The sequence below is a fragment of the Chrysemys picta genome, chromosome 3 (genome assembly GCF_011386835.1).
Source record: "Chrysemys picta bellii isolate R12L10 chromosome 3, ASM1138683v2, whole genome shotgun sequence".
NCBI lineage: Eukaryota > Metazoa > Chordata > Testudines > Emydidae > Chrysemys > Chrysemys picta.
The window spans coordinates 161,204,342-161,229,500 of record NC_088793.1 but is presented as its reverse complement, the minus strand read 5'-3'; the positions used below and the strand labels follow the sequence as shown (position 1 = coordinate 161,229,500).

The window sequence follows — 25,159 nt, the reverse complement described above, 5'->3', positions numbered from 1 at the left end:
TAGCCATGACAATGAAGACTGAAATTACCAAAATGCATTTTTTGTATAAGACACAAGGAAGAATTTCACACAGCCACGGCCCAGCACAACTAATGAAAAACATCAGAATATCTAATTAGTGATCTATGCCAGCAAAGATTAGTTGGGGGGGTTAGCAGTGGAGAGGGAAAAGGAAACATCTTCGTTCATAAATAAGTGCACTCTGCACTGCATTCAAGCAAGTATCAGAGGCATCGTCAGCAATTTAAAACCAGTCTACCAGCACTTGTCACTGTGGGCACTGGAATAAGACTGCCTGATAGGCAGGAATATGTCTGTTACACACTTATTTACCCCATAGCACAGCGTACTTGTCAACATGTCAAGATGCTAAGCATTTCTTACCTACAGTGTTTCCCTACATTGAAGGCACCAACCCGGGGTCCTTGCTGAGTGCTCCACACTTCCAGGATTCCTCTTCTTGGAGCATAGATCACAAGAAATTGAGCCACTCTACTTGGACTTCGAGTACTTCCAAAAGGAGAAAAATCCGTCTTTTCAGCTTCTCTTTCGTGAAGGTCTTCTACAGTCTGAATCCAACCAATTTGTGCATCACGATATCCTTTGTAAGAAAGGACAGGAATTAGTCAACTAGTTTACACAAACACACACAATTGAAAATTGTCCGCTCCTGGAACAGGGTTTATATAAGTGTTGGGTGGAAGGCTATTGTACCCTCCCAAAAATTTGTATTGTGACCACCTAAAATGCTATTTAACAGTAATATAAGCACCCTTTCCCAGCCTACATACCATTACTCACATTTACTTCTCTAACACATTGATTGGGCCAATTTCTCTTTCTCCCCCCTACCAAGCTCTTCTGACACAGAAAATGGGGTGCCTTCCCGGACAGTGCGAACTTGATCAAGTCACCAGGATTGTATGTGGGATTTAGCACACAGAAGTGACATCAACAAACCCTCCCAAGCCTCACTCAAAACAAGTTTTAAAACTGAAGTATAATTTAAATTGTGAGTTTTCTAAAGCGCTCGTGGAATAAGCGAAGAGAAAAGTAAAGTATGATTTCAGTTGACTATCTCCTTACCATGTGCTTGTCTCAATAGAAAATGCATGCAAAACATTCAGTTGTTAAACATTTGTTAGCAGTTTACAACTAAAAGGACTTGGGGAGGGGGAGAGAGAGAGCGCGCGCGAGCATGTGTGGCTCACATCACCCTTTATTAATAAACAGGTTTAAGCAACTTGCTGTAAATGCTGGGAAACCTGGCAGACCAAGCTGTTTGTTTAGTAAATGCTTATTCAAGTGAAAAATATAAAGATAGTAAAAAACCAAACAAAACAAAAACAAAAACTTGATCATGGAAAGGTGTTAAAGGTAACATGAAAAGATCAGTAACACAGAAGAGAAAAACGGTGAATGTGTATATCTGAACTAATAGAGAAGCACCAGATAAACCCCAACTACTGGGGAGAGTAATGCACAGGCGATACAAGGAGACTGCAACCATTATGCTACGGTAGCTGAAACAGAGAAGCTAAACAGCCTGGGGGGAATGTGGAAATAAAGGTTCCTTCACCCCAACCCACCCCGAGTTCTAGTGGAGTTCCCTGAATATAGCGCACGTACTTGTGCTCAGTGCATCAACAAGAATATGAGAAAGTTTGCTTGCAAATTTGATTTCTGTCGTTCCTGAGTGACTCCTGTTTTGGTTTCCCTTCTTAGACCTCTCCACAGCATTGGGCCAATTACAATGGCTGTCTGGAGAGAAATGAGACTCCACCATGCTTTCCCTGTAGACTTGATTTAGGAAAGTCAGTATCTCTGGGCTAAAGTAACCTTGAATGGGAGAGGGAGAAGTGACATGCATGGAATACTGTGTTTACACTGTGAGGGCAGAGGGAGGACAGAGTGCTGCTAGAGATATTTGTAACTTCACAGAAATCAGGTCCAGGCATAAAAGGGGGGTGGGGGCAGGGCCGGCTCTGGCTTTCTGGCCACCCCAAGCAAAAAAATAAAAAACCTGCAGCACGGCCGAAGCCAGCCAGGGTGCAGGGGGACTTCCTACCCTGCAGATGTGCCCCAGCTAGCGGGGGGAGAGAGAGAAGGGGGGCGGCCAGGACTTCGCTGCCACACGGCCCCTCCCGCCATGCCCCCTGCCAGGAGGGCTCCGCACCGCTCCGGTCAGCTGGGAGGGAAGGACGTGGGCTGCCTTGCCAGGCTTGCTGCAGGACGCTCCCGTCCTCCACGCCGATGCCCCCTACAGGGCGGCCGGAGCGGAACCAAAAAAAAAAAAAAAAAGCAGCCATGCTGCCCTAGGATTGGGCGGAATGCTGCCTCCTACAAGCTGCCTCCCCAAGCACCAGCTTGCTCAGCTGGTGCCTGGAGCCGGCCCTGGGTGGGGGAGGGTACAAAAATGTTCTTCTACAAGTCCTATCCGCGGGTTGTAATATTGGTTGTGATTGCTGTTGGAGTCTTGGAGATGGCAATATCTGCATCTCCTCTTTCCCGCAGAACAGCTGGGGCAGAGAGATGAGACGGATCGCTCTCTCTTGGAATAGCCTGCAAGAGACGCTGACCCAACAAAGCAGTAAGCATGTGGAACGGTCTGTCCTTCCTAGTGATTTTCTCATCCTTTTTGTGGCACATAAGATAGGGGAACCAAATGCTGCTGCTTCGTCTCTCAACTGAGGCAAAGAAGAAACTGGAGCTGCACAAATCTTGAATGAATGAGCTCAAAACTCTTCAATAGAATGACTGGATCAGCTGCTGCATGCTGTGGTAAGGTCTAGAAAAGGAAATTCAGGCAATACACCTCAGTTTCTGAGGTTGTTGATTAAACCTTACTGTAAATCCCACCAATAATATTTTAAGGTCCAGTTCTATAACTCTGCCACCCTTGAATTTATATTAAATCTGTTTGAGAGATCAGAACAACAAGTGCATGATAAAGGCCAAAATACTCAGAATTCTAAGACAAATTGAACATAAACAGCCACACCATTTCCAAGCAAACTAATTGCTTTATTGAACATGTACCTTTCCACATGCGAATGGCAAGTCCTCGTGTAACATCCAGTAAAAGAACTCTTCCAAAGTCATCAGTTACTGCTGCCAACGAGTTACATGGAGACAGACATATGCTTTCACCATGGCGCCGGGAATCTGGAAGTCCAAACCTGAAATCAAACACTCAGTTAATGAATATCAAAAGATACTACATTAATTACTTTAGAATTATGAACAGTACCTTTTGCAGGATTAGAGAAATACTTTTTTCTAGGATGTAGAAAGGGTGGGTGATTTGTTTTTGTTAACAAAAACAGAAAGTGCATTTTGCTATTACAAAATTTTGTGCTTTTATTTACTTTGAGTCCTTGCAACTTTATGAAAGTTTCACTATAATCATATTATAAACTGATAAAACATGAAAGGTCCCGTAAAAGTTCCGAGAGCAGGCTAAGTATGTTTAACGTCCCTAGTGCCTTGGCATGCAAGGAGTCTCTGCAACGGGTGATCTTGTTGATTCTTTCCTATTGCTGACCAGAGCCAGGCATACCTAGAGACACAGCATGGCCCTAGTGTTTAGAGCAGGGGCTAGGAATCAGGAGAATTGGATTTAATTTCTCAATTTGCTGCTGTCTTTTTCTGAACCACTAGGCAAGTCACACCCTCTCTGTGCTCCAGTTTCCCTAACAGTAAAATGAGGATAATGCCTGTAAGTTATTGTAAGGAACTTTTACAACCTTGCATGCAAAGCATTTTGTACCATGAGAGTATTTACAAGATTGCTCATACAGCTCTGTTGAGTCACCTGAACTGTAAACTTTAGGCCTCCTGTTCCAGTACTTAACCTACTCAACAGTGATTCTCCTGCTGCTAAACTAGGCAGGGTCTTGTTTTCTCTCTCTTTTTTTTTTTTTTTTTTTTTTTTTTTTAAGAGGGAAGCGGGAACAAATGCATGCTGAGAGCTAAGTAGAGATCATTAAATTAATTCCATTTATAAACTAAATCAACTGAAACCAAACTCACATTTAAAAAAAATCCCAGCACAAGATTACCACTTTCAAAAACTATTCAAGACAATCAAGGAACAGAACTTGGGAGCAATTGAGGAAGTAGGTGTCAAACTTGCCTCACAGCTAAAGGGGTAGCAGGTTCAACTTTTGGTTTCTGCTTTTGGACAGCCTCTTCTTCATGTTTACTCTTCCAACCAAGCCAGCCACTTGCAACAGAAAAAGTGATCAGCAGAATGCCAATGACTGCACAACTTAAGATACGCAAGTTAAAACTAAATCAAAACCACACTTTATTTTGCATTTCATTACCTGGCAGCATTAAAGAATGCTGAAGTCAGTTTACTAGCGACTGCTAATGCAACATGAGACAACAATGGCTGCGTGCTACCCTGAAGGAAAAAACAAAAGCATTCTTAAAAAGCAACAAGATAATTCCTTAATGTCTCTTATCACTACCTAATGAGAGCTCAAGTGCTGAAACACACTAAACACTGACTAACTCCAGCAATGAAAAAAAAAAATGCACTGCAGCCAAAGTCTTGAAAGAGATGTTGCCAAATTTGACATCATCCACATTAATTTTCAATACAAGTATGTGATAGTTTCTCAGTCAGGTAGAAAAACTACAGATGATCTCAACTATGTAGGCCTCATAGGCTCGGTACTAGGAAAGTCGCTAGAGGTTCAGCAAGATCTCAATTCAATGTCCCTAAAAGGATGTCATTCCACACCTCCAAGTCCCAACTTGCTGTTTCAGAGGCCCACTGAGAATCTCTGGTCGCCTAGTACTATATGGTGCTACAGTAAAGGTTAAAAACTACAGTCTGATGCTTCATGGAGAGCAAGCTGGTTCTATGGTGTTGGGTTCCTTATTGACACCAAAATAAGTACATTTTCTCACAAATGTTTTTCAAAAACGTAGCTGCACAACATTCTGATATTGCTTTGGTTTTGTTACCTTGTTGATCTAGATAATGAGATTACACTCTGTCTTGTATGGTTCAAATATACAGAAGATAAACAGGAACATAAATATAGCCATGCTTTTTTACCAATATATAAAGAGTACATAAATATTTTGTGAAAGGGTCATGGCAAGCAAAATAATTTTAATTCTCTACTACAATGGCTACAAATAAGGTAAAAAACAAACTGGGGCAAGAGGAAATCAGGCTACAGAACACTCCCAGTGCCTCGATATAACAGGGTAAAAGTCCAAGTACCTCCAGAATCCAAAAGAATTTGAAAATTGGATTATGACATATGATCTAAAACTTATTTTTAAGTTTATTTCCTTAACCATGAAAGAGTAGTTAGTGGAAGACAAAGTCTCAACTAACAAAATTAACATTAAAAAAAAACGTTTCTATATTAAATTTTATTTTTTTTTATTTAAGATTTTTTAAAAGTTAGAGGTCTTGGATGGCAGGAATCTGGAGCACATTTCACAAAAAAACCATTCCAACCCAAAGGGATTTTTCCCAATTATAGGTAAATTCTGAAGACTGAAGGAAAAAAACCTGCACAAACTGGGGTAAATGAAGTATTCTTCAAAAATAGCCTTTTTAAAAAAAAATATGAAAAAGAAAAGGATATTAATTCTCTCATCTGCCACTTGGGACAAATGGATTCTTTTATCATGCCCATTTCATAATACATACATACCTCCAGGGCATAAAAGAAACCAGTGAAAGGATTGGAGCCTACAGTAATGTACTGAGACATAGTAGGTGGACTATTCTTTATAGCTGCATTATAACCACCTATATTGGAGGCAGTCTTCATTTGATCAAAAGGAGACAGAGTCATGAGACCTAATACAGAAAAAAAAATTAATACTTAAAAGTCATGTAAAGTCAATATAAATGGGTATTTCAGGCTCTTGAATTCTAAGTCTACTCATGCATCCTTGGCTGAACAGTCATAACTCTAGAAAAATACAAGCTCCGACTTCATTCACATCTGGTTCTTACACACCATATATAGCTGTATTATTGGATATCTAAAACGGATTATACATTTTAGTAAGGAAGTCACATACCAAGATTTGAAATCAACTGACCATTTTTATTTCAAACAAACCCAGTAGATGCAACAAAAAAAAACCTACTTGCGATTTGTTTTAATTTTAAAGATTTCCATTTTTATTTTTTGAGAGCCCACCTCTCTCCAAAGGCAAGCAGAGGGGGCCTGGTCCATCTCCCTCAACTATCTGCCTGTCTGTGATGGAGGCCTGGAGACAAGCAAACATCCTCATATCCCCAGAGTCATAGTGTGGAAAGAGAATATAGGCCTGCTATGTCACCTCTGGAAATAAGTCATCTGAACCTTTAAGTGTCCTGCTCCCTCTGCTGCAGGCAAGGTCTGCACTGGTCTTTATCCTTCCTGCCAGACAGTCCTTTAATCCACCACATAGGAGGACACTGAGTCTGACCCAGTCTCACTCAAACTCAGTATTAGGCTGCCCCCTTCCAAAAGAGAGAGGAAGAACAGAGACCATACACAGCCACTATTTCCTCATCCCTTCTAATGGGAGAATCAAAGCCTTCTGATGCTCTTAAGCTCATCCTTTAACCTTCTTCAGCTAAGCTCTATGCGTTTCCATCCAAATGTTACCATAGATCAATATTCCAACATGCATGGTAATCCTTTAGTCTTACAGCACTGACAAAAGAGGTTTCATCCAGTTGAATGTTTGAAAATAAATGGTAATGCTTACCCACACTGGCATGGTCAACTATGGAGTCCACATCCTGCAAACCCCACTTCTTATAGGCTAATGGTGGGGGTTGTATGTTCTCATTGCCAGATGCTGCAGCTGCCAATGTTATAAAAATTGAGACATAAGTAAAAAGCTATTAGTTCATTAGATTTCTTAAACAAATATTTTGTCATGTCAGCTCATGCTATAATGCTTTATATGGTCAGTAACAGAGTGAACACTAAGGGAAATGCCAGTGGAAAAGCATTTAGTATTGTGATTAATAAGACATTACATACAATAACTTTACCTACAGGTTTTCATAGAAGCATTGTCAGACTTTTTTGTACAATACATTTAAGGACATGCTGCGCAAAATTAAAATATGAACATTTTTTCCATTTTGCTGAAATTAAGACACTTAATAAAATTTAGCTGGACAAAATTTCATTCACAACATCCAGCTATATTTGTAAAGACCAAAATAAATTAATGGAGATAATTTATCTTATCAGTTATTTATGGTTTAATAAATGTTCCAGAACAATATTGGTCCTTCTCCTGGTAGTGAGTGTCATTATGGGAGACAGTCTTGTGCAAAACATAAGTAAGCAGATTCTACAAAGATCCACATTCACAGGATATGCGACAGTATGCTTTAGTTATACTTGAGTTGTTAGCAATGTTCTCATCTCAACCTGTTTGCAAATTTAGGACAATGCATATGCAAGGGATTAGCATGTGAAAGATACTGGAGTGCTTTTATTGCAAGCATTAAAGTGTGGCTAGATCTAATTGCTCTCATTTTTGAACAGTGATAATTTCTCAGACAGTAACAGAAAGGCTATGCTTTGGTGGTAGGGAGTGGCTATAGCTAGAATTAGGGTCTCTGTCTTGGCTGGTGGGACACAGTATAAAAAGGAACACTAGTCCTCAGTGTAGTTCTGCACAAAGGTCTCAAGGGGTGTCTGTGGGGCCATTAGAGCGACTGCCTGAATTGGCACCTGACCTTGTTCAATGACTCTCTTGGTTCTTAGCTGAGGGGATGGGAGCCTTCACTCTTCCTTGCCCTGCATGGAAATACTCTCCTCTCCTGAGCCCCAGAGGAACCAGCCCCCCCACCCCCACCCCAGCACAGTGCCAGCCTTAACCTAACAGCGCTGTTGGCCCCACAATTCCTGCTGGCAGCTCCATTATGGTTCCTCTCTACTCCTGGCCTAGTAATGTGCCCATTCCCTGTCACTGGTTCCTGGTGGAAGGCAGAGATTGAGAACAGGCAACAGAGAATTGGAGCACAGTAAGAGGCAAAATCAGGAACCAGCAGTGAGAAACCCTTCCTCCATGCAGCACTCCATTATTTGATGGTTCTCCCTTAACCCCAGGAAACTGACCAGTTCCCAAGGTGCAGCACACTTGGATTAGCCAAGCAGCAGGGCAGGTTGTCAAAAAGATTGAAAGGAGTAAGCATTTTTCCTTCACAGAAAGAGCTAAAACAGCCTTCAGGGTTTTTCATATCTTAAAGGGATATGAAACCATTTCAACCATTAAAATATGAAGAGCATCTGCCCACAGCAGAATCACTGTTATGACGTCAGCACTTCTCAAAACCTTTCCTAAAAGGAAAAATACTCAACTAAAACAAAAAATCACTAAGTGATCACTGTGCTGACCCCTCTAGACATTGATAAGGCGCATCTAAGATGGCTGTGTACTAGCAAGTCAAATCTTCTCCAGTCAACAGCTGTGTTCTGAGGAAGTGTATTTCTCAAAAATATTTTCCTTCACATAACTATAAGCTATATAAAACTGACAAACCATATTGGCTTCTACTGCAATTGGCTTCTGATACAATTAACATGAATTTTAAATGATTTTGTATTAACATACAATGTAACAGACAGACTTCTGTAAGTATAGGCAGTCTTTGGACTTACGACACAATTGGTTCCCGAAAATTGCATCATAAGGCGAAACATCGTAACTCAGAACCGCAATCCACTCCACTGTGGGACAGAACATCGTAAAGTCTAAACCAATTGTCGTAAGTCGAATTAGAATGTCAATTCAGAAACGTCGTAAGTGCCTTTCGTCATAAAGTCGAGGACTGCCTGTACAAGTACTACTGTAGTCACAGCAATAGACAGCTTCTCTCAGGCTAGGTCTACACTACCCGCCTGAATCAGCAGGTAGAAATCGACCTCTCGGGGATCGATTTATCGCGTCCCATTGGGACGCGACAATCGATCCCCGAATCGACGCTCTTACTCCACCAGCGGAGGTGGGAGTAAGCGCCGTCGACAGAAAGCCGCAGAAGTCGATTTTGCCACCGTCCTCACAGCGGGGTAAGTCGGCTGCGATACGTCGAATTCAGCTACGCTATTCACGTAGCTGAATTTGCGTATCTTAAATCGACTCCCCCCTGTAGTGTAGATGTACCCTCAGAGACGTACCTCTTGCTACCTGATTACGACAAGCACGAAGGGACTGAAAGAGGCTGAAACCATCAATAGTCACAACTGCTGCTGGATACAGGATACTCAGTTCTTCATTCTTTATTAAAGGAGACAAATCACTTTCACCATCATCACATCAACTTAGTTCTTCTGCTCTCTGAAGGAAAGCTTTGTAAATAATGCAAGGTAACAAGTGTTTTGTCTGAACAGTTAATTTCTAACAGACTCCACACAATGGAATATTATGCAGAGACAGAGAAGAATTTAAAGAACTATCCAACATTTCAGCATACCATTAACTATTATTCAAATACAGACTCAATTCTGTATTTACTGTCTACATCTTGTCTGCTTTCATGGACCTTCATGCCTCTCATCTATTTATATTTTAACGGTTTAAGGAGAGAACGTACAAGTTGTTGCAATTTGTAAACGTTGCCTTGGTATGGGTTTATCTAGGGTGCAAATATCTGTATCTGGATTAGGGTCTAAATTGGCACTTAGGCCTGTTTTATACATCCAAATGTCCATCTGCAAGATTTAGATGTCTTGTTAAAACCGCCATCATTCAAAATTGGGTCCACATCATGCTATACTGTCATCATAGATGAACATTTGTATAAAGATAACAAACTTTCTAATACTTCCTAGTTTTTTGCATGCCGAACTCTAATTCAGCAAAAAGTGCAGAATGGTGGGCTCTTCCACAAAGTTGAACAATGTTCTACAAGAGTCCCTGTACAGGAAACGGCATAATGAAATGCAGATTCCTATGACTACCTTCAAAATAGTCTTTTTTCCTTGGAGGTATTTTTTTTTACCTTTCAGCTGTCTCCAAAGTAATCTTACTGAGAGATCAAAGAATATTAAGTCATCTGCTAGAGCATTGTGCAATTCTTGGAACCTGCCAAGCTGCATATTCCCCTTGAAAATCCACAAGCATACTACTACTATATTTTGCACACATAAAAGGAAAACCCAAGCAACAAATGAAGCCCTCTTTTACATGAATGATATAGTAATTCAATAAAAAAGAATGAGGAGTACTTGTGGTACGTTAGAGACTAACAAATTTATTTGGGCATATGCTTTTGTGGGCTAAAACTCACTTCATCGGATGCATGCAGTGGAAAATACAGTAGGAACACACACACACACACACACACACACACACACACACACACACACACACACACAGAGAACATGAAAAAATGGGTGTTGCCATACCAACTATAATGAGACTAATCAATTAGCTTTGGGGCTAAATATACTCCTCAAAAATAAGTGGAAAGAAATGCTGCTTTCCTTTCTATGTCTTTATGATTTAGCTGGTTTGAGGATTCTTCTAGAATGACTTATCCCTAATCTCTTGCTCAGGTCAATCTTCCACCTATCAAAAACTACTAACAACACACGAGTGGATTCATGTAGGAAAGAAACATGCCACAACCTGAAACAATACTATTTTACTTTTGAAATAGCCTGCTACACCACCTGTTCTGTGACTCCAGGATGCCGTGGAACCTCATAGGTTCTGCATTTAAGCTGTAGGACAGGATCTTCATTTAAGAGCTGTGCAAGAAGTAGGACTCCAGTCTAAGAAAGAAAGAATAATTAACATGAATATTTATTCACTAATTCACCTTTGCTTAGGAAAGGCTTACAGTATAGTCTACAGAAATAAAAGTTTACAAGTTACAGCAATATATCACTACTTTGCAGCTGAACGGTGCTGAAAGAAGACTCACCTCAGTGTAGAAACGGACGTAGCCAGAGGTAAAACCTACAACGATGCAGGTCCAGTCAGGACGGCCTGTAGAGCTCCTGTCCCATAAAAAAATAAAACAAATTAAAGTGAAAAAACTGATTTTCCTCTCAAATATACACATTCAAATTCCATTGACTTTAAAAGGATTAGCATGCATTTATCTGAAAGCAGAAGCTTTAATTGCTAACGAGTCTATTCTTACCTCTTTTGGCTTGCCAGTGGAATGCACAATGCACTACTTACACATTCACTGGAAACAGAAAATAAAAATATGAAGCATCTCATGCCAAACAATTTCAAATTACATACTGCTATAGTTCTATATGACCCAGCAGATCTTGCCAGTCTTATTAAAATATTTTAATAATTTTAATATACATTTTTTTAAATTTATTAAGATTCAAAAATGATTACATAATGAGGTAAAATATTATGCAAAATATTAATACAACCATATTTGTAAAAATATATATTATGTTGTGGGTTAAAAGAGAGAGAGAGTGTGTGTGAGTGTGTTGCTGGGGCTTTTTATAAATCATATATACTGTATTTTCTATTCAAAGATCCTGAAGAAAAAAATCCTAATTTCTGTTTTTTTCAAAATGATGTATTATTTATGCTATATAGCAGTCCACAGGAAGATTTTTAAGATTAACATACTATTGTTGCAGATAGAACAACAATGCATGGAAAAAACATATTAGAAATGTAGAACGCTACAGGAACAGAAACATCAACAGAAACTGTTTCAGAAGTTTGAAAATTTTATGATAGACGAGAGCCATAGTAAAAAAAAAAAGCAAAAGGTTTGAAATTTGAAGGGAAAAAAAAAAGGCTATAAACTAATGCTGTAAAAGCTTTCTGTACATCACTACTAAAAGGCAAAGACTAACGAGTCACTTTGCAGTCAAGGTAACAATGATGTACACTACAGGAAAGGTAGACCAGACCATTAAATGCAGAATGCAGGAAATCCATCTAAGAGTGCTCAAATAAGCATGAACAACAAATGAGAAATCTGACGCTGTTGACTGAAAATTGAAGGCAAGGACATGTTATTTTTAGTTTTCAATTGACCACTAAAAACAGGTTAAGGATCATAAAGATTTTAGAGTCAAATGAGAGCTAGGATCTTAACTGTAACAGTTGAGGAAGTGGCACAGAACGGTTTTATATAGTTTTCATAGTAAGCAACAGTATCAGGAGCCAGGGCCGGCTCCAGGCACCAGGCACCCAAGCACACGCTTGGGGCGGCACCTGGTAAGGGGGCGGCGGGGGGGGGAGCGCGGCGCAGCATTCCGCGGGGCGGGGGGGCGCGCTCCGGCGGCGCGGCGCTGGGGGGGGCGGGCTCCGGTTGTGCGGGGCTTGGCGAGGGGGGCGGCGCGGGGCTGGAGGGGGTTCCAGCGGCGCTCGGCGGGGGCGGGCTCTGCGGCGCGGCGCTTGGCGGGGGGGGGGCAACGCGGGGCGCGGCGCTTGGCGGGGGGGGGCAACGCGGGGCTCGGCGCTCGGGGGGGGTTCCGGCGCGCAGCGCTCGGTGGGGGTGCGGCGTGGGCGCGGCGCTGGAGGGGGGTTCCGGCGGCGCTCGGCAGGGGGCCGGGGGCAGACTCCGGCGGTGCTGGGGGGGGGGGGGGAGGGCGGCGCAGGGCTCGGCGCTCGGCGCAGGGGGAGGGCGGGCTCCGGTGCTTGGCGGGGGGGGCTCGGGGGCGGCGCTTTTTTTTGCTGCTTGGGGCAGCAAAAAAGCTAGAGCCGCCCCTGTCAGAAGCTAATCTGGATTTAGAATCCATAAATTACATGATTGTATCTAAAATGATTGTGAGTGCTATGACAAGGGTTCTGAAGAAGAGTAAACGGACTTTTGAGAAAAGCAGATTGAGGATATACAAAACAGGTTTTGAAAGTAATTTGACTTTATCAGAAAAAAAATAGTGCAGAATAAAATAGCAAGTTGCTGTGCTCATATACCACATTTCCCATTTTAAAGAAAAAATGAAATGCTCTATAAAGAATAATGATGTAATAAGTAAAAAAATGTTCAAGAGAAATATACAATTATAAAAACATAGGATCTCTGCTGCTAAAGTTGATAGGGGTTAAATGAAAGGTAAATACAGGAGAACCTTGCTAATTTTCAACTTGATCATCATAGGCCTGATCCGTCTAACCAAGAGCCATTGGGTTTCACCTGACTCCTTAGCAAAGATTTAACAGTACAGTGCTCTAGAGAGGCAAAAGCTTCACTATGTTTGCAAAATTACTAGGATAATTTTGGTAATATACTAAGTAGAATCAAATTATTAAAACTAAACTACTGTTGTCAAAAACAAATTAAGAAAGTACACTCTGATGCAGAACTCTCCATTTTCATTGTGTTTGTTAACTTAGTAACTTGCAAAAATTCCTTAGGCTGCAATGGGTCTCCCCAGTCAGTTTAATTAGCAAGCGTTTACTGTACAAGAATAATGAGCACCACAAATAGAAGAGAGTTTTCCAAGACATGCACACACAGTTTGGGCAGGGGAAAGCAGACAACAGTCAAGGTTTCCTTGAGACAAATAGATGGCAAGAAACACACACTTTGGTTACTCATTTTCCAATATACAGACATAGATTTTATTTCCACCATTAGATAAAGTTTAAAATTTATTATGGAAACATTTAGTACAAGTGAAAAGCTTTTGCGAACAGGGGCTGCTAACAGGGAGTTTCGCAAGGGAGTTTGGAAGAGGAGCAGGAAGGGGGCGAGGGTCCCTTGCCGGTTCTATCTGTTTTTCCCTTTATTCCCCTTAAAACCTATAAGCCAACTACATTTAAAACTTCTTGCTTAAACAACCCTTTCAGCGGACAGGGAGCTGCAGACAGGGGAGTTTGAGAGGGAGTTTGACAGAGGGAGAATTACGATGGTTAGGAAGACCTGCAACACCTGTGCCAGCAATGCTTCTGTCTACTCCACCTGCGCCTGTAGCCAGACAGAGCGCCTGAGCATGGATGCTTCTATCCAGATCCTGGTGTGGTTTTGCAGAGACTAATTTCCACTTACTGATATCCAGGCTGGGGGGACAATCCAATGTGAAAGGTGCCTGCTGGTGGAATCTCTCAGGCAGCAGGTGGGAGAACTACAGGAGGAGGTGGCTAGGTTGAGGAGCATCCAAATCCACGAGCAATTCCTGGACAGCGTCCATGTGGAGACAGCTGAGGTAGCTGTCCCAGTACACAGGACTGCTGATACACCACTGGTGGAGGAGGAGATGGCTCAGTGTGGACACTAGCAGCTGGTTACTTCTGGCAGCAGGCAGTGCTCCACCCGTGCTCTGAACCCTCCCGCCGTGGTAATATGTAACCGTTATGCTCTTCTTGATATAGGAGAGAAGGAACATCCCCCTACAGTAAAGGAGGAGAAGCCTCGTACCCCTAAGGCTGGGAGCTCTGCTGCCACCACTGCGAATAAGAAACGTAGGGTAGTGGTGGTCAGAGACTCTCTGCTGAGGGGGATGGAGGCGCCCATCTGTCGCCCTGACATTTCATCTCGGGAGGTATGCTGCCTGCCGGGAGCCCATATCCGAAATGTTATGGAGGCATCGTTGAGGATTATCCAGCCCTCTGACTACTACCCCATGCTACTCATCCATGTGGGCACAAATGATACTGCGAGGTGTGACACTGAGCGGATCAAGAGTGACTACAGGACTCTGGGAGTACGGGTGAAGGAGTTTGGAGCGCAGGTGGTATTCTCTTCAATTCTTCCTATCACAGGTAGGGGCCCAGGCAGAGACAGATGCATCATGGAGGTGAATGCCTGGCTGCAAAGATGGTGTCGCCAGGAGGGCTTTGGCTTCCTCGACCACGGGATGCTATTCGAGGAAGGACTGCTAGGCAGAGATGGCGTTCACCTTTCGAGCAGGGGAAAGGCCTTATTTGGACATAGACTGGCTAACCTAGTGAGGAGAGCTTTAAACTAGGTTCGACGGGGACAGGTGAGCAAAGCCCACAGGTAAGTGGGGAACATGGAGACCTGGGAGATGGGTCGGAAACAAGAGGGAGTGTGGGCTATATTGGCAGAGAGAAAGGAGGGTTAGGACAAAACTGGGAGGCAAGATCAAACCAGTATCTTAGATGCCTATATACAAATGCGAGAAGTATGGGTAATAAGCAGGAAGAACTGGAAGTGCTAATAAATAAACACAACCATGACATTGTTGGCATCACTGAAACTTGGTGGGATAATACACATGATTGGAATGTTGGTGTGGAGGGGTACAGGTTGCTCAGGAAGGACAGACAGGGGAAAAAGGGAGGAGGTGTTGCCTTGTACATTAAAAATGTACACACTCAGACTGAGGTGGAGATGGACATAGGAGACGGAAGTGTTGAGAGTCTCTGGGTTAGGCTAAAAGGGGTAAAAAACAAGGGTGATGTCATGCTAGGCATCTACTACAGGGCACCTAACCAGGTGGAAGAGGTGGATGAGGCTTTTTTTAAACAACTAACAAAATCATCCAAAGCCCAAGATTTGGTGGTGATGGGGGACTTCAACTATCCAAATATATGTTGGGAAAATAACACAGCGGGGCACAGACTATCCAACAAATTCTTGGACTGCATTGAGGACAACTTTTTATTTCAGAAGGTTGAAAAAGCTACTAGGAGGGAAGCTGTTCTAGACTTGATTTTAACAAATAGGGAGGAACTCGTTGAGAATTTGAAAGTAGAAGGCAGCTTGGGTGAAAATGATCATGAAATCATAGGAGTTTGCAATTCTAAGGAAGGGTAGAAGGGAGAACAGCAAAATAGAGACAATGGATTTCAGGAAGGCAGATTTTGGTAAGCTCAGAGAGCTGATAGGTAATGTCCCATGGGAATTGAGACTGAGGGGAAAAACAACTGAGGAGAGTTGGCAGTTTTTCAAAGGGACACTATTAAGGGTCCAAAAGCAAGCTATTCCACTGGTTAGGAAAGATAGAAAATGTGACAAAAGACCACCTTGGCTTAACCACGAGATCTTGCATGATCTAAAAAATAAAAAGGAGTCATATAAAAAATGGAAACTAGGACAGATTACAAAGGATGAATATAGGCAAACAACACAGGAATGCAGCAACAAGATTAGAAAGGCAAAGGCACAAAATGAGCTCAAACTAGCTACAGGCATAACGGGAAACAAGACGACTTTTTATCAATACATTAGAAGCAAGAGGAAGAGCAAAGACAGGGTAGGCCCACTGCTCAGTGAAGAGGGAGAAACAGTAACAGGAAACTTGGAAATAGCAGAGATGCTTAATGACTTCTTTGTTTTGGTCTTCACCGAGAAGTCTGAAGGAATACCTAACATAGTGAATGCTAATGGGAAGGGGGTAGGTTTAGCAGATAAAATAAAAAAAGAACAAGTTAAAAAACTTAGAAAAGTTAGATGCCTGCAAGTCACCAGGGCCTGCTGAAATGCATCCTAGAATACTCAAGGAGCTAATAGAGGAGGTATCTGAGCCTCTAGCTATTATCTTTGGAAAATCATGGGAGATGGGAGAGATTCCAGAAGACTGGAAAAGGGCAAATATAGTGCCCATCTATAAAAAGGGAAATAAAAACAACCCAGGAAACTACAGACCAGTTAGTTTAACTTCTGCCAGGGAAGATAATGGAGCAAGTAATTAAGGAAATCATCTGCAAACACTTGGAAGGTGGTAAGGTGATAGGGAATAGCCAGCATGGATTTGTAAAGAACAAATTGTGTCAAACCAATCTGATAGCTTTCTTTAATAGGATAACGAGTCTTGTGGATAAGGGAGAAGCTGTGGATGTGGTATACTTAGACTTTAGTAAAGACATTTGACATGGTCTCGCATGATATTCTTATCGACAAACTAGGCAAATACAATTTAGATGGGGCTACTATAAGGTGGGTGCATAACTGGCTGGATAACTGTACTCAGAGAGTTGTTATTAATGGTTCCCAATCCTGCTGGAAAGGCATAACGAGTGGGGTTCCGCAGAGGTCTGTTTTGGGACCGGCTCTGTTCAATATCTTCATTAACGACTTAGATAGTGGCATAGAAAGTACGCTTATTACGTTTGCAGATGATACCAAACTGGGAGAGATTGCAACTGCTTTGGAGGACAGGGTCATAATTCAAAATGATCTGGACAAATTGGAGAAATGGGCTGAGGTAAACAGGATGAAGTTTAACAAAGACAAATGCAAAGTGCTCCATTTAGGAAGGAAAAATCAGTTTCACGCTTACAGAATGGGAAGAGACTGTCTAGGAAGGAGTACGGCAGAAAGGGATCTAGGGGTAATAGTGGACCACAAGCTAAATATGAGTCAACAGTGTGATGCTGTTGCAAAAAAAGCAAACGTGATTCTGGGATGTATTAACAGGTGTGTTGTGAGCAAGACACGAGAAGTCATTCTTCCGCTCTACTCTGCTCTGGTTAGGCCTCAGCTGGAGTATTGTGTCGAGTTCTGGGCACCGCATGTCAAGAAAGATGTGGAGAAATTGGAGAGGGTCCAGAGAAGAGCAACAAGAATGATTAAAGGTCTTGAGAACATGACCTATGCAGGAAGGCTGAAAGAATTGGGTTTGTTTAATTTGGAAAAGAGAAGACTGAGAGGGGACATGATAGCAGTTTTCAGGTATCTAAAAGGGTGTCATAAGGAGGAGGGAGAAAACTCGTTCACCTTAGCCTCTAAGGATAGAACAAGAAGCAATGGGCTTAAACTGCAGCAAGGGAGGTTTAGGTTGGACATTAGGAAAAAGTTCCTAACTGTCAGGGTGGTTAAACACTGGAATACATTGCCTAGGGAGGTTGTGGAATCTCCATCTCTGGAGATATTTAAGAGTAGGTTAGATAAATGTCTATAAGGGATGGTCTAAACAGTATTTGGTCCTGCCATGAGGGCAGGGGACTGGACTCGATGACCTCTCGAGGTCCCTTCCAGTCCTTGAATCTATGAAAAAAGGTTCTATGAAACAGATAGCATATCAGCCCTAAGTGACATTTCCAATGACATTCGAAGTGTAAATTTCATCTGAAACAACAGTTTCTGCAGGCATAACACGTCAGCTGTATTCCCATAAGAACAAGAAAGTGACTAATGCTGGCAATTAAAAAAAGCTGAAGATATTCTAAATACAAGTTTGACATTAGTTGTAAATTAATTAAATCTTATAAGATTAAGGAATTGAGTGAAACCACATATATAAAAGCAAAGCTTAGTGACCAGAGAGTATTGCCAGTTGAGGAAAATATTGGGGTGTGTCAGTCTTTAAGCACTATGTGTAGCTGCAATAAGAGAGCTAGGTTACACTGCTATAGAATTTGAAGTCCCTTCTATTTGAAACACCTGCAAACCCTTAACTGGAGCAATAAAGGTAGTGATCACACCTCATCTAAAATACCTCCCTCCAGGGACTCTAACATACTGAAATGGATTCTACTAATGTAAAAAGGAATAGCCTCTGTGAAACAGGCCATGTTATTTGAATAGTGAGAAGGAAACAAAGAAAAGCCAGATGCATATTGTGATATTTATCAAAGATAACTCAGCTCAGATATATGGGAGTAGCGAGTATTTAAACAAGGTTCATGCCTCCTACCCAAAATTTCACATGGGTTGATAAAAATCAACATCTCCAGCTCCCTGTTTAACCACATTACTGCACATACTCTTAGGGTACGTCTACACTACCTGCCGGATCGGCGGGTAGCGATCGATCTATCGGGGATCTATTTATCACATGTAGTGTAGACGCGATAAATCGATCCCGATCGCTCTCCCGTCGACTGCTGAACTCCAGCTTGGCAAGAGGCAGAAGCAAAGTTGACGGGAGCTGCGGCCGTCGATCCCGCGCCGCAAGGACGCAAAGTAAGTAATTCTAAGTTGATCTAAGATACATCGACTTCAGCCATTCTCGCAGCTGAAGTTGCGTATCTTGGATCGATTCCCCTCCCTCCCCCAATGTATACCAGGCTTTACTGTGACACACAGCTGCAGGTGTTAGGCTAGGTCTACACTGGGGGGTGTGTGTGGAGGGAAATCGATTTAAGATACTCAAATTCAGCTACACGAATAGCGTAGCTGAATTCGACGTATCCTATTCGACTTACCCCGCTGTGAGGACGGTGGCAAATCAACCGCCGCGGTTCCCCCGTCGACGGCGCTTACTCCTCCTGACGAGGTGGGAGTACGCGTGTCGATTCAGGAATCGATTTATTCGTCTAGATGAGACGCGATAAATCGATCCCTGAGAGATCGATTTCTACCCACCAATCCAGGTGGGTAGTGTAGACTAGTCCCTAGAAAGAGCATTGAGGGGGAAATAGCAACTCAAGAAGGTAAACCTAAGATGGTTTACTAAAATACCTGAGCTATGTGAGGAAAGGGGGAAACTGAAATATTTCTTGGCAGCAGAAGAAAAAGCATGCAGAAATTCTGTATTCTCTGGGGCTAGTTTGGTTAGGGTGACTAATTGAAACCAAAGCCAAGATATATATGGAAGCCAAAGCCAAAAGCTAGGATTGAAGTAAAATTTTCAAAGGCACCAAAATCACTTAGGAGCCCAAATCTCATTTTCAAAAGTAACTTAGGCACTCAGACCACTTACCATGGACCTTCAAGATCAGAATTAGGAGGGCAACAAACGCAACATGTCCACAGCATCTTGGGGGAAGAAGGGCTTTGCATCATATGAGTGATGCTCTATGCCTGTAACTTGGAGTGTTTTAAGTATTGATGTGATGGTATGAATATGGGGAGGGGATCCTTACAGACTACTTCGGTCTGCAGCCCCAACACATCAGGATAAAAAAGTTTCTCCCACACCCCAAAGAAAAATTCAATTCTACTCAGTAGATGTTCAGTTTTATTGTCTTGCTAGGTTAAGGAATTACAACGGTTTCGTGACCGTCCAGATCTGTGAACAATTATTTTTATTATAATTATATGTACACCCACTAATTTGCATATAATCACATCCAGGAATCTCACTCCCAATAACAAGTAGTTGCTTTGCATTCGGGCACTATTTTTAGCCATGTAACTTACTCCAGCCCAGAATTCTTAAAGTTGGAATGTATAAACAATCAGCAGCGATTAAAATCATTTAGTCAGTTTCCTTTCTCCAAACTATTCGCAAAGTACATTTAAGATAAGAAGAGCAGACTAATTAGTAATAGTTTAAAAAGTTACATTTAATCAGATAAACTAAGAATTCAATACCTACCCTTCTTCAACATTCAGAGAGCCACTCCAACCAACAGCATATTGCATTTCCTCCTTTCCCTTGTCGCTATATTTCCATTTTGCTGACATTAAAAAAAGGCATTGTCCATAAAGAATAAGATATTAAAAGGTTATTTTGCAAAAGTAATATAGTTCTATTCCTAATATTCCTCAATATAACACATCTAGGTCAGTAACCAGTTTAAAAAACCTCTCACCATAGGAAGGAAGTATGTTTTACTGATCTGAGGAGGGGACTGGGAAACACAACTCATGGATTCTTTTCTCACTTCTGCCACGTAGTGAGACCTTGTGCACATCATGTAACCGCTCTCCATGCTCCTCAACTGACTAATTTATATTTTAAAAAATGAAAACATCAACCTATTTCATTGGCGCTATAAGGCTTACTTCAAACAGTGAGCTCCTCAGATGAAAGGTGCAATGAAAGTACAAAATACTATTACCTGGTATGATTATCCACCATGAAATTAAAACCCCAGAGTCTGAGTTAACACAGAGGAAAGTGGACAAATCTACACTAGTTCTAAACATTTGATTTTCATAATTCCTTCAGTCACTTCATAGTAACAGTGGAAATCACGAAATACTTCATTATTTTCTAACATTAGATTGTTTTTACAAGTAGAAATGTTTTCCAAATAGTTAGCCGAGAGTAAAAATCACAGCATTTGATACAATACATCATGTGCTATTTATATGCCACCTAAAAACTGACAAACTAGAACAATTACCACCCAATGGTTCAGAGGCAGCTGCTATCTATCCACCAGGTGAGCTAAAGGAGAACTTCCTTATGTATGAACCAGTAGGAGCTCTGTTAAGCTTCAATTAGCTGGAAGGTGTTCTTACAGGCATTGTGCATTTCTGTCCTTCCCATTAACTATGTGAAATTAGTAGCTAATCAGTTTTTGACATGCATGATTCTGCAGGGAACAACGAATATGGGCTGATGACTTTAAGAAAATGCAATCATTCCAGTTTCAGAAATCTCAGTTTCTGCAGCATTTAGTTACAAGTTATTATCCCAACATACTGACAACGATACACATTCTGCTGCATGGACATAGTTTTTAAGTCAAAGCAAAAAGTCTTTAAAACAACACCAAGTATTCAGGTCAGTTTAGCTCAATTTTTCTCAGAGATAAAGCTTTAACACAAGAAAACATAAAAATTAACACTAACATAAAAAACAAATTTAACACAAAATTAATACAGCCCAGAGATTTTGTCCAGAAAGCATAATTAATTGTAAATCTGCAAGCAAAACTAGAGATAAGCTAGTTATGGTATATATATTATCAAATTATGCCTGTTAAAATGACTCAGACCTACAAAAAACAAAGGACCTGAGAAGGCTGAAACTTCAGATTTGCCATATCTGCTTGTGCCTAGTTAATACATCACATATATTACATAAAATAGTCCACCATACTAAAATCCCTGAAAATAGGGATTTATGATAAGAACTGCAATTGTTCACTAATTGAAGTACTGGGCCATAAGTAAAAATGTGCATTACATACTTACGCACTAAAAAGACAGCTTTCTGCTCACGAGCTATTACCATCAGATCATTTGCTGGTGACAAGGATAACACACAGTCTTGAAGCCAGTAACTTGTCTGTGTCTTGCAAGTGGATTCTTCTTCCGCTTCTTCTTCTTCCTGTGTGCAAAGCTTTAGTTAGCGTAGGCAATGATTTTCAAAGGTGTTGGTTGGTTGGTTGGTTGGTTTTTAAAACCACACATATGCCTTGCTTGCCCTCTCTCAGAACTAGTCTAGTGCTCAATGCCCCGCCACCAGTTCAACTATGGTATAGAATTGCAGAGCAGTGCAAGTCAGGTTTATCTACTTTACAGTAATTCTTTTAGCACATTAACAAAATAGCATATAAAGGAGAATTAGTTGGCTATTTGGATTCTCAAATCCTTGTCTCTCACCAAAGGCAATTAAGGAACTTAACAGACATGGGATGAGAGTTAAAGCACTATCATGGACAAGAAACCAGTTGAGAGAGAGAGAGAACAGAGGACAAAGTGGTCAGTTTTCAACATGAAAGGAGTTTCCCCAAGATTGTTCCCCAAGGTAACACCACTGTTTGAAAAATATATTTTCTTACAAAGAACTAAATTCAGGTTATTGCCACTCAACAATCCTGCTCTCCCTGTTCCTTTACAGACTATGGGGCTTCAGAAACCAAACTCAAATGTGAGAACCACCCAAAAGTGTTCCCCACATGTACCCAGAAATGTTACAGTTGAAGAACGATTCCCAAATCACAACCCTGCAAAAAGTAGAAAACGTAGTTATGCAGTTCTGCTTCACACAGGAATGGCAGTAGGAACTGGGAATTAGGCCTAGTAAAAAAAAATTTCCATCCAACCTGTTTTTAACAGAAAACTAGATTTTCAACTAAACAAAGTTCCCCATAAAAAGTGTGTGCTTTCTGAGGAAAATTTTGTTGTTGTTTTTTTTAATTGAAAAAACAAATGCCCCCAAAACAAATGTCTTCAGTTTCTGGACAACATTTTTAAGTTTTCAAATTTCTGCTGCAAGTCAAAATTTTCAGTGGAAAATTTAGATAAAAATTGTTCTGTTTTTGTCAAAGTTATTGGGGGGGGGGGGGCTAGCTGTGCCCACACTCCCAATACAATTTTAAAACGTTGACACTATGAAAGATAAAGAAAATAAGAATGGTATGGAGAAAGGGGAGCACACAGCAGCCCAGGCATGGGAAGAGAGAATGGGGGCATACAAAGGGCCTATTGCATCAGGGGAGAATGATGGCATTCATAGAGTCCCTAGCATGAGAGAGGGTGCGGGAGGGGTTGCAAGGAGCCCCTGAAATAGGTGGTGATGGGAGGATGGAACACAAGGAGTTGGGGGGGGCAAACAAAGGAATACAGGGAGCCTTGGGTATGTGCATTGAGCCTGACCTACAGAAAAAATTAAGCATACAATCCTCCAGTTAAAATGCTATTTTATAACTGACTACTATGAATTTCTTCTTCACCTTGCCTTACAGAAGCAGGATAGGTCAAATATACGCTCTGTTCCCCCAGTCTCTACTTCAAAGTGAGTCTTTGACTTAGGACTCCCGTGTAGACAAATATGCTGTTTTACCAACCTTAAGCTTAAAATCAGTTACTGTTTCTACATAATATTTTTGGAACTGCTGGAAAGGAAGTGGTTTAGAAGAACAAAGGGATGGAATGCAAATAGCAATATACAGATATGCAAAAAGCCACATACAAACTGCTAATCTGCCAAAAAAATCAGTGTTAAAAATAGTGCACGCACCGTAACAGTACTCATTCATATACTTTTGAGCAGCTGAAACGTATGTTTTTGAATGCATCAAGTTTTACATTTGTTTGAAAAGGTTCCCCCTCACCCCAAGTTAGCCAGCCCAGTCAAATTAAAATCAGTCTAGAATGAGATCTCATGTTTTCCCCCAATTTTTGTAATATCAGTCTTTAGATGTTAAGACTTGTTCCATTTCTTTTAATCACACACACTCACTGTATTTACATCTACTTCGGATATTCAGATCTCCCAGAATACATTTGTGTTTTTATTACTTTCTAATGTAACCAGTAGAAAACAGCATTGTTTCAAAATTTTCAGGAAAAAAAAGCAGATATCCTCAAATACAGACCCGAGTGACCAGAAGATTGGTAGTTTTGTTAAACGACAACAAGAATGGAGAAAATTTACAAAATCTCTGTATTATGTAAATGGTGAATATACATATTAGAAGAAAAGTAATTTAATTCTACAGCCGTGAGTGCCATGCAACCTTTCACACTAAAGCCCTATGATCTCAACTCCAGTAGGAGTTTTTTGTCTCTCTTTATTCTTTGTCAGTCCAGCAGATGGTAGACCGCCGTAATTTACACATCCTATGGATGGCTAGCCTCTGCACCTAGCCAGTTGTAAAATGTCAATCATCTGAAGCTTCCATGTATCAATGTCATTGCATATGTCCCCATATACTGTAATAATGCTAGTAAATTCCTCTACCATTTAGGAAGTGACAGTGGACAGGCTGACAAATATTAATGACTTCACTTATTCTGTATATTTAGACAAAATATGTACATAACCATTAATTACCTGTTTGATCTTTATTGCATAGGCACACCATGCAAGCCCTCTAAAAAAGACGGTTACTCACCGTTGTAACTGTTGTTCTTCGAGATGTGTTGCTCATATCCATTCCATTAGGTGTGCGCGCGCCGCATGCACGATCGTCGGAAAATTTTCTACCCTAGCAACACCGGCGGGTCGGCTGTGGAGCCCCCTAGAGTGGCGCCTTCATGGCGCTGAATATATACCCCAGCCGACCCGGCGCCCCCTCAGTTCCTTCTTGCCGGCTACTCCGACAGAGGGGAAGGGGGGCGGGTTTGGAATGGATATGAGCAACACATCTCGAAGAACAACAGTTACAACGGTGAGTAACCGTCTTTTCTTCTTCGAGTGCTTGCTCATATCCATTCCATTAGGTGACTCCCAAGCCCAACTTAGGTGGTGGGGTCGGAGTGAGACATTGCTGTGTGCAAAACCGCTGATCCGAAGGCAGCATCGTCCCTGGACTGCTGCACTAGTGCATAGTGAGCTGTAAACGTGTGGACTGATGACCAAACCGCAGCTCTACAAATGTCCTGGATCGGAACTTGCGCCAGGAAAGCAGTCGAGGAAGCTTGGGCCCTCGTGGAATGAGCGGTGAGGTGCGGTGCTGAGACACCTGCCAGGTCATAGCAAGTCCGGATGCAAGACGTAATCCAAGAGGATAGGCGTTGTGAGGAGACCGGTGAGCCTTTCATTCGGTCGGCCACTGCAACGAAGAGTTGCGTCGTCTTTCTAAAGTGCCTTGTGCGGTCAATATAGAAAGCCAGGGCCCTGCGTACGTCCAGAGAATGCAAACGTTGATCCTGGCGAGTAGCATGTGGTTTAGGATGAAAGACCGGGAGAAATATATC

General features: G+C 41.6%; 1 protein-coding gene across 6 annotated transcripts in view; it reads right to left on the bottom strand.

Annotated features, from left to right (window-relative positions):
* Positions 1 to 25,159, bottom strand: part of RAB3GAP2 (RAB3 GTPase activating non-catalytic protein subunit 2) — a 91,038-nt gene that overhangs the window by 38,067 nt on the left and 27,812 nt on the right. For all 6 annotated transcript variants that reach the window (XM_065589413.1, XM_065589414.1, XM_065589415.1 and 3 more), the window contains 12 exons: positions 21,707 to 21,842; positions 20,157 to 20,238; positions 11,144 to 11,191; positions 10,922 to 10,997; positions 10,668 to 10,769; positions 9,171 to 9,270; positions 6,739 to 6,837; positions 5,685 to 5,833; positions 4,329 to 4,408; positions 4,136 to 4,225; positions 3,040 to 3,179; positions 385 to 601 (listed from right to left, as the gene is read on the bottom strand). In XM_065589413.1, the coding sequence (XP_065445485.1) occupies positions 385 to 601; positions 3,040 to 3,179; positions 4,136 to 4,225; positions 4,329 to 4,408; positions 5,685 to 5,833; positions 6,739 to 6,837; positions 9,171 to 9,270; positions 10,668 to 10,769; positions 10,922 to 10,997; positions 11,144 to 11,191; positions 20,157 to 20,238; positions 21,707 to 21,842 (1,319 nt within the window). The remainder of the gene's footprint in view (positions 1 to 384; positions 602 to 3,039; positions 3,180 to 4,135; positions 4,226 to 4,328; positions 4,409 to 5,684; positions 5,834 to 6,738; positions 6,838 to 9,170; positions 9,271 to 10,667; positions 10,770 to 10,921; positions 10,998 to 11,143; positions 11,192 to 20,156; positions 20,239 to 21,706; positions 21,843 to 25,159) is intronic.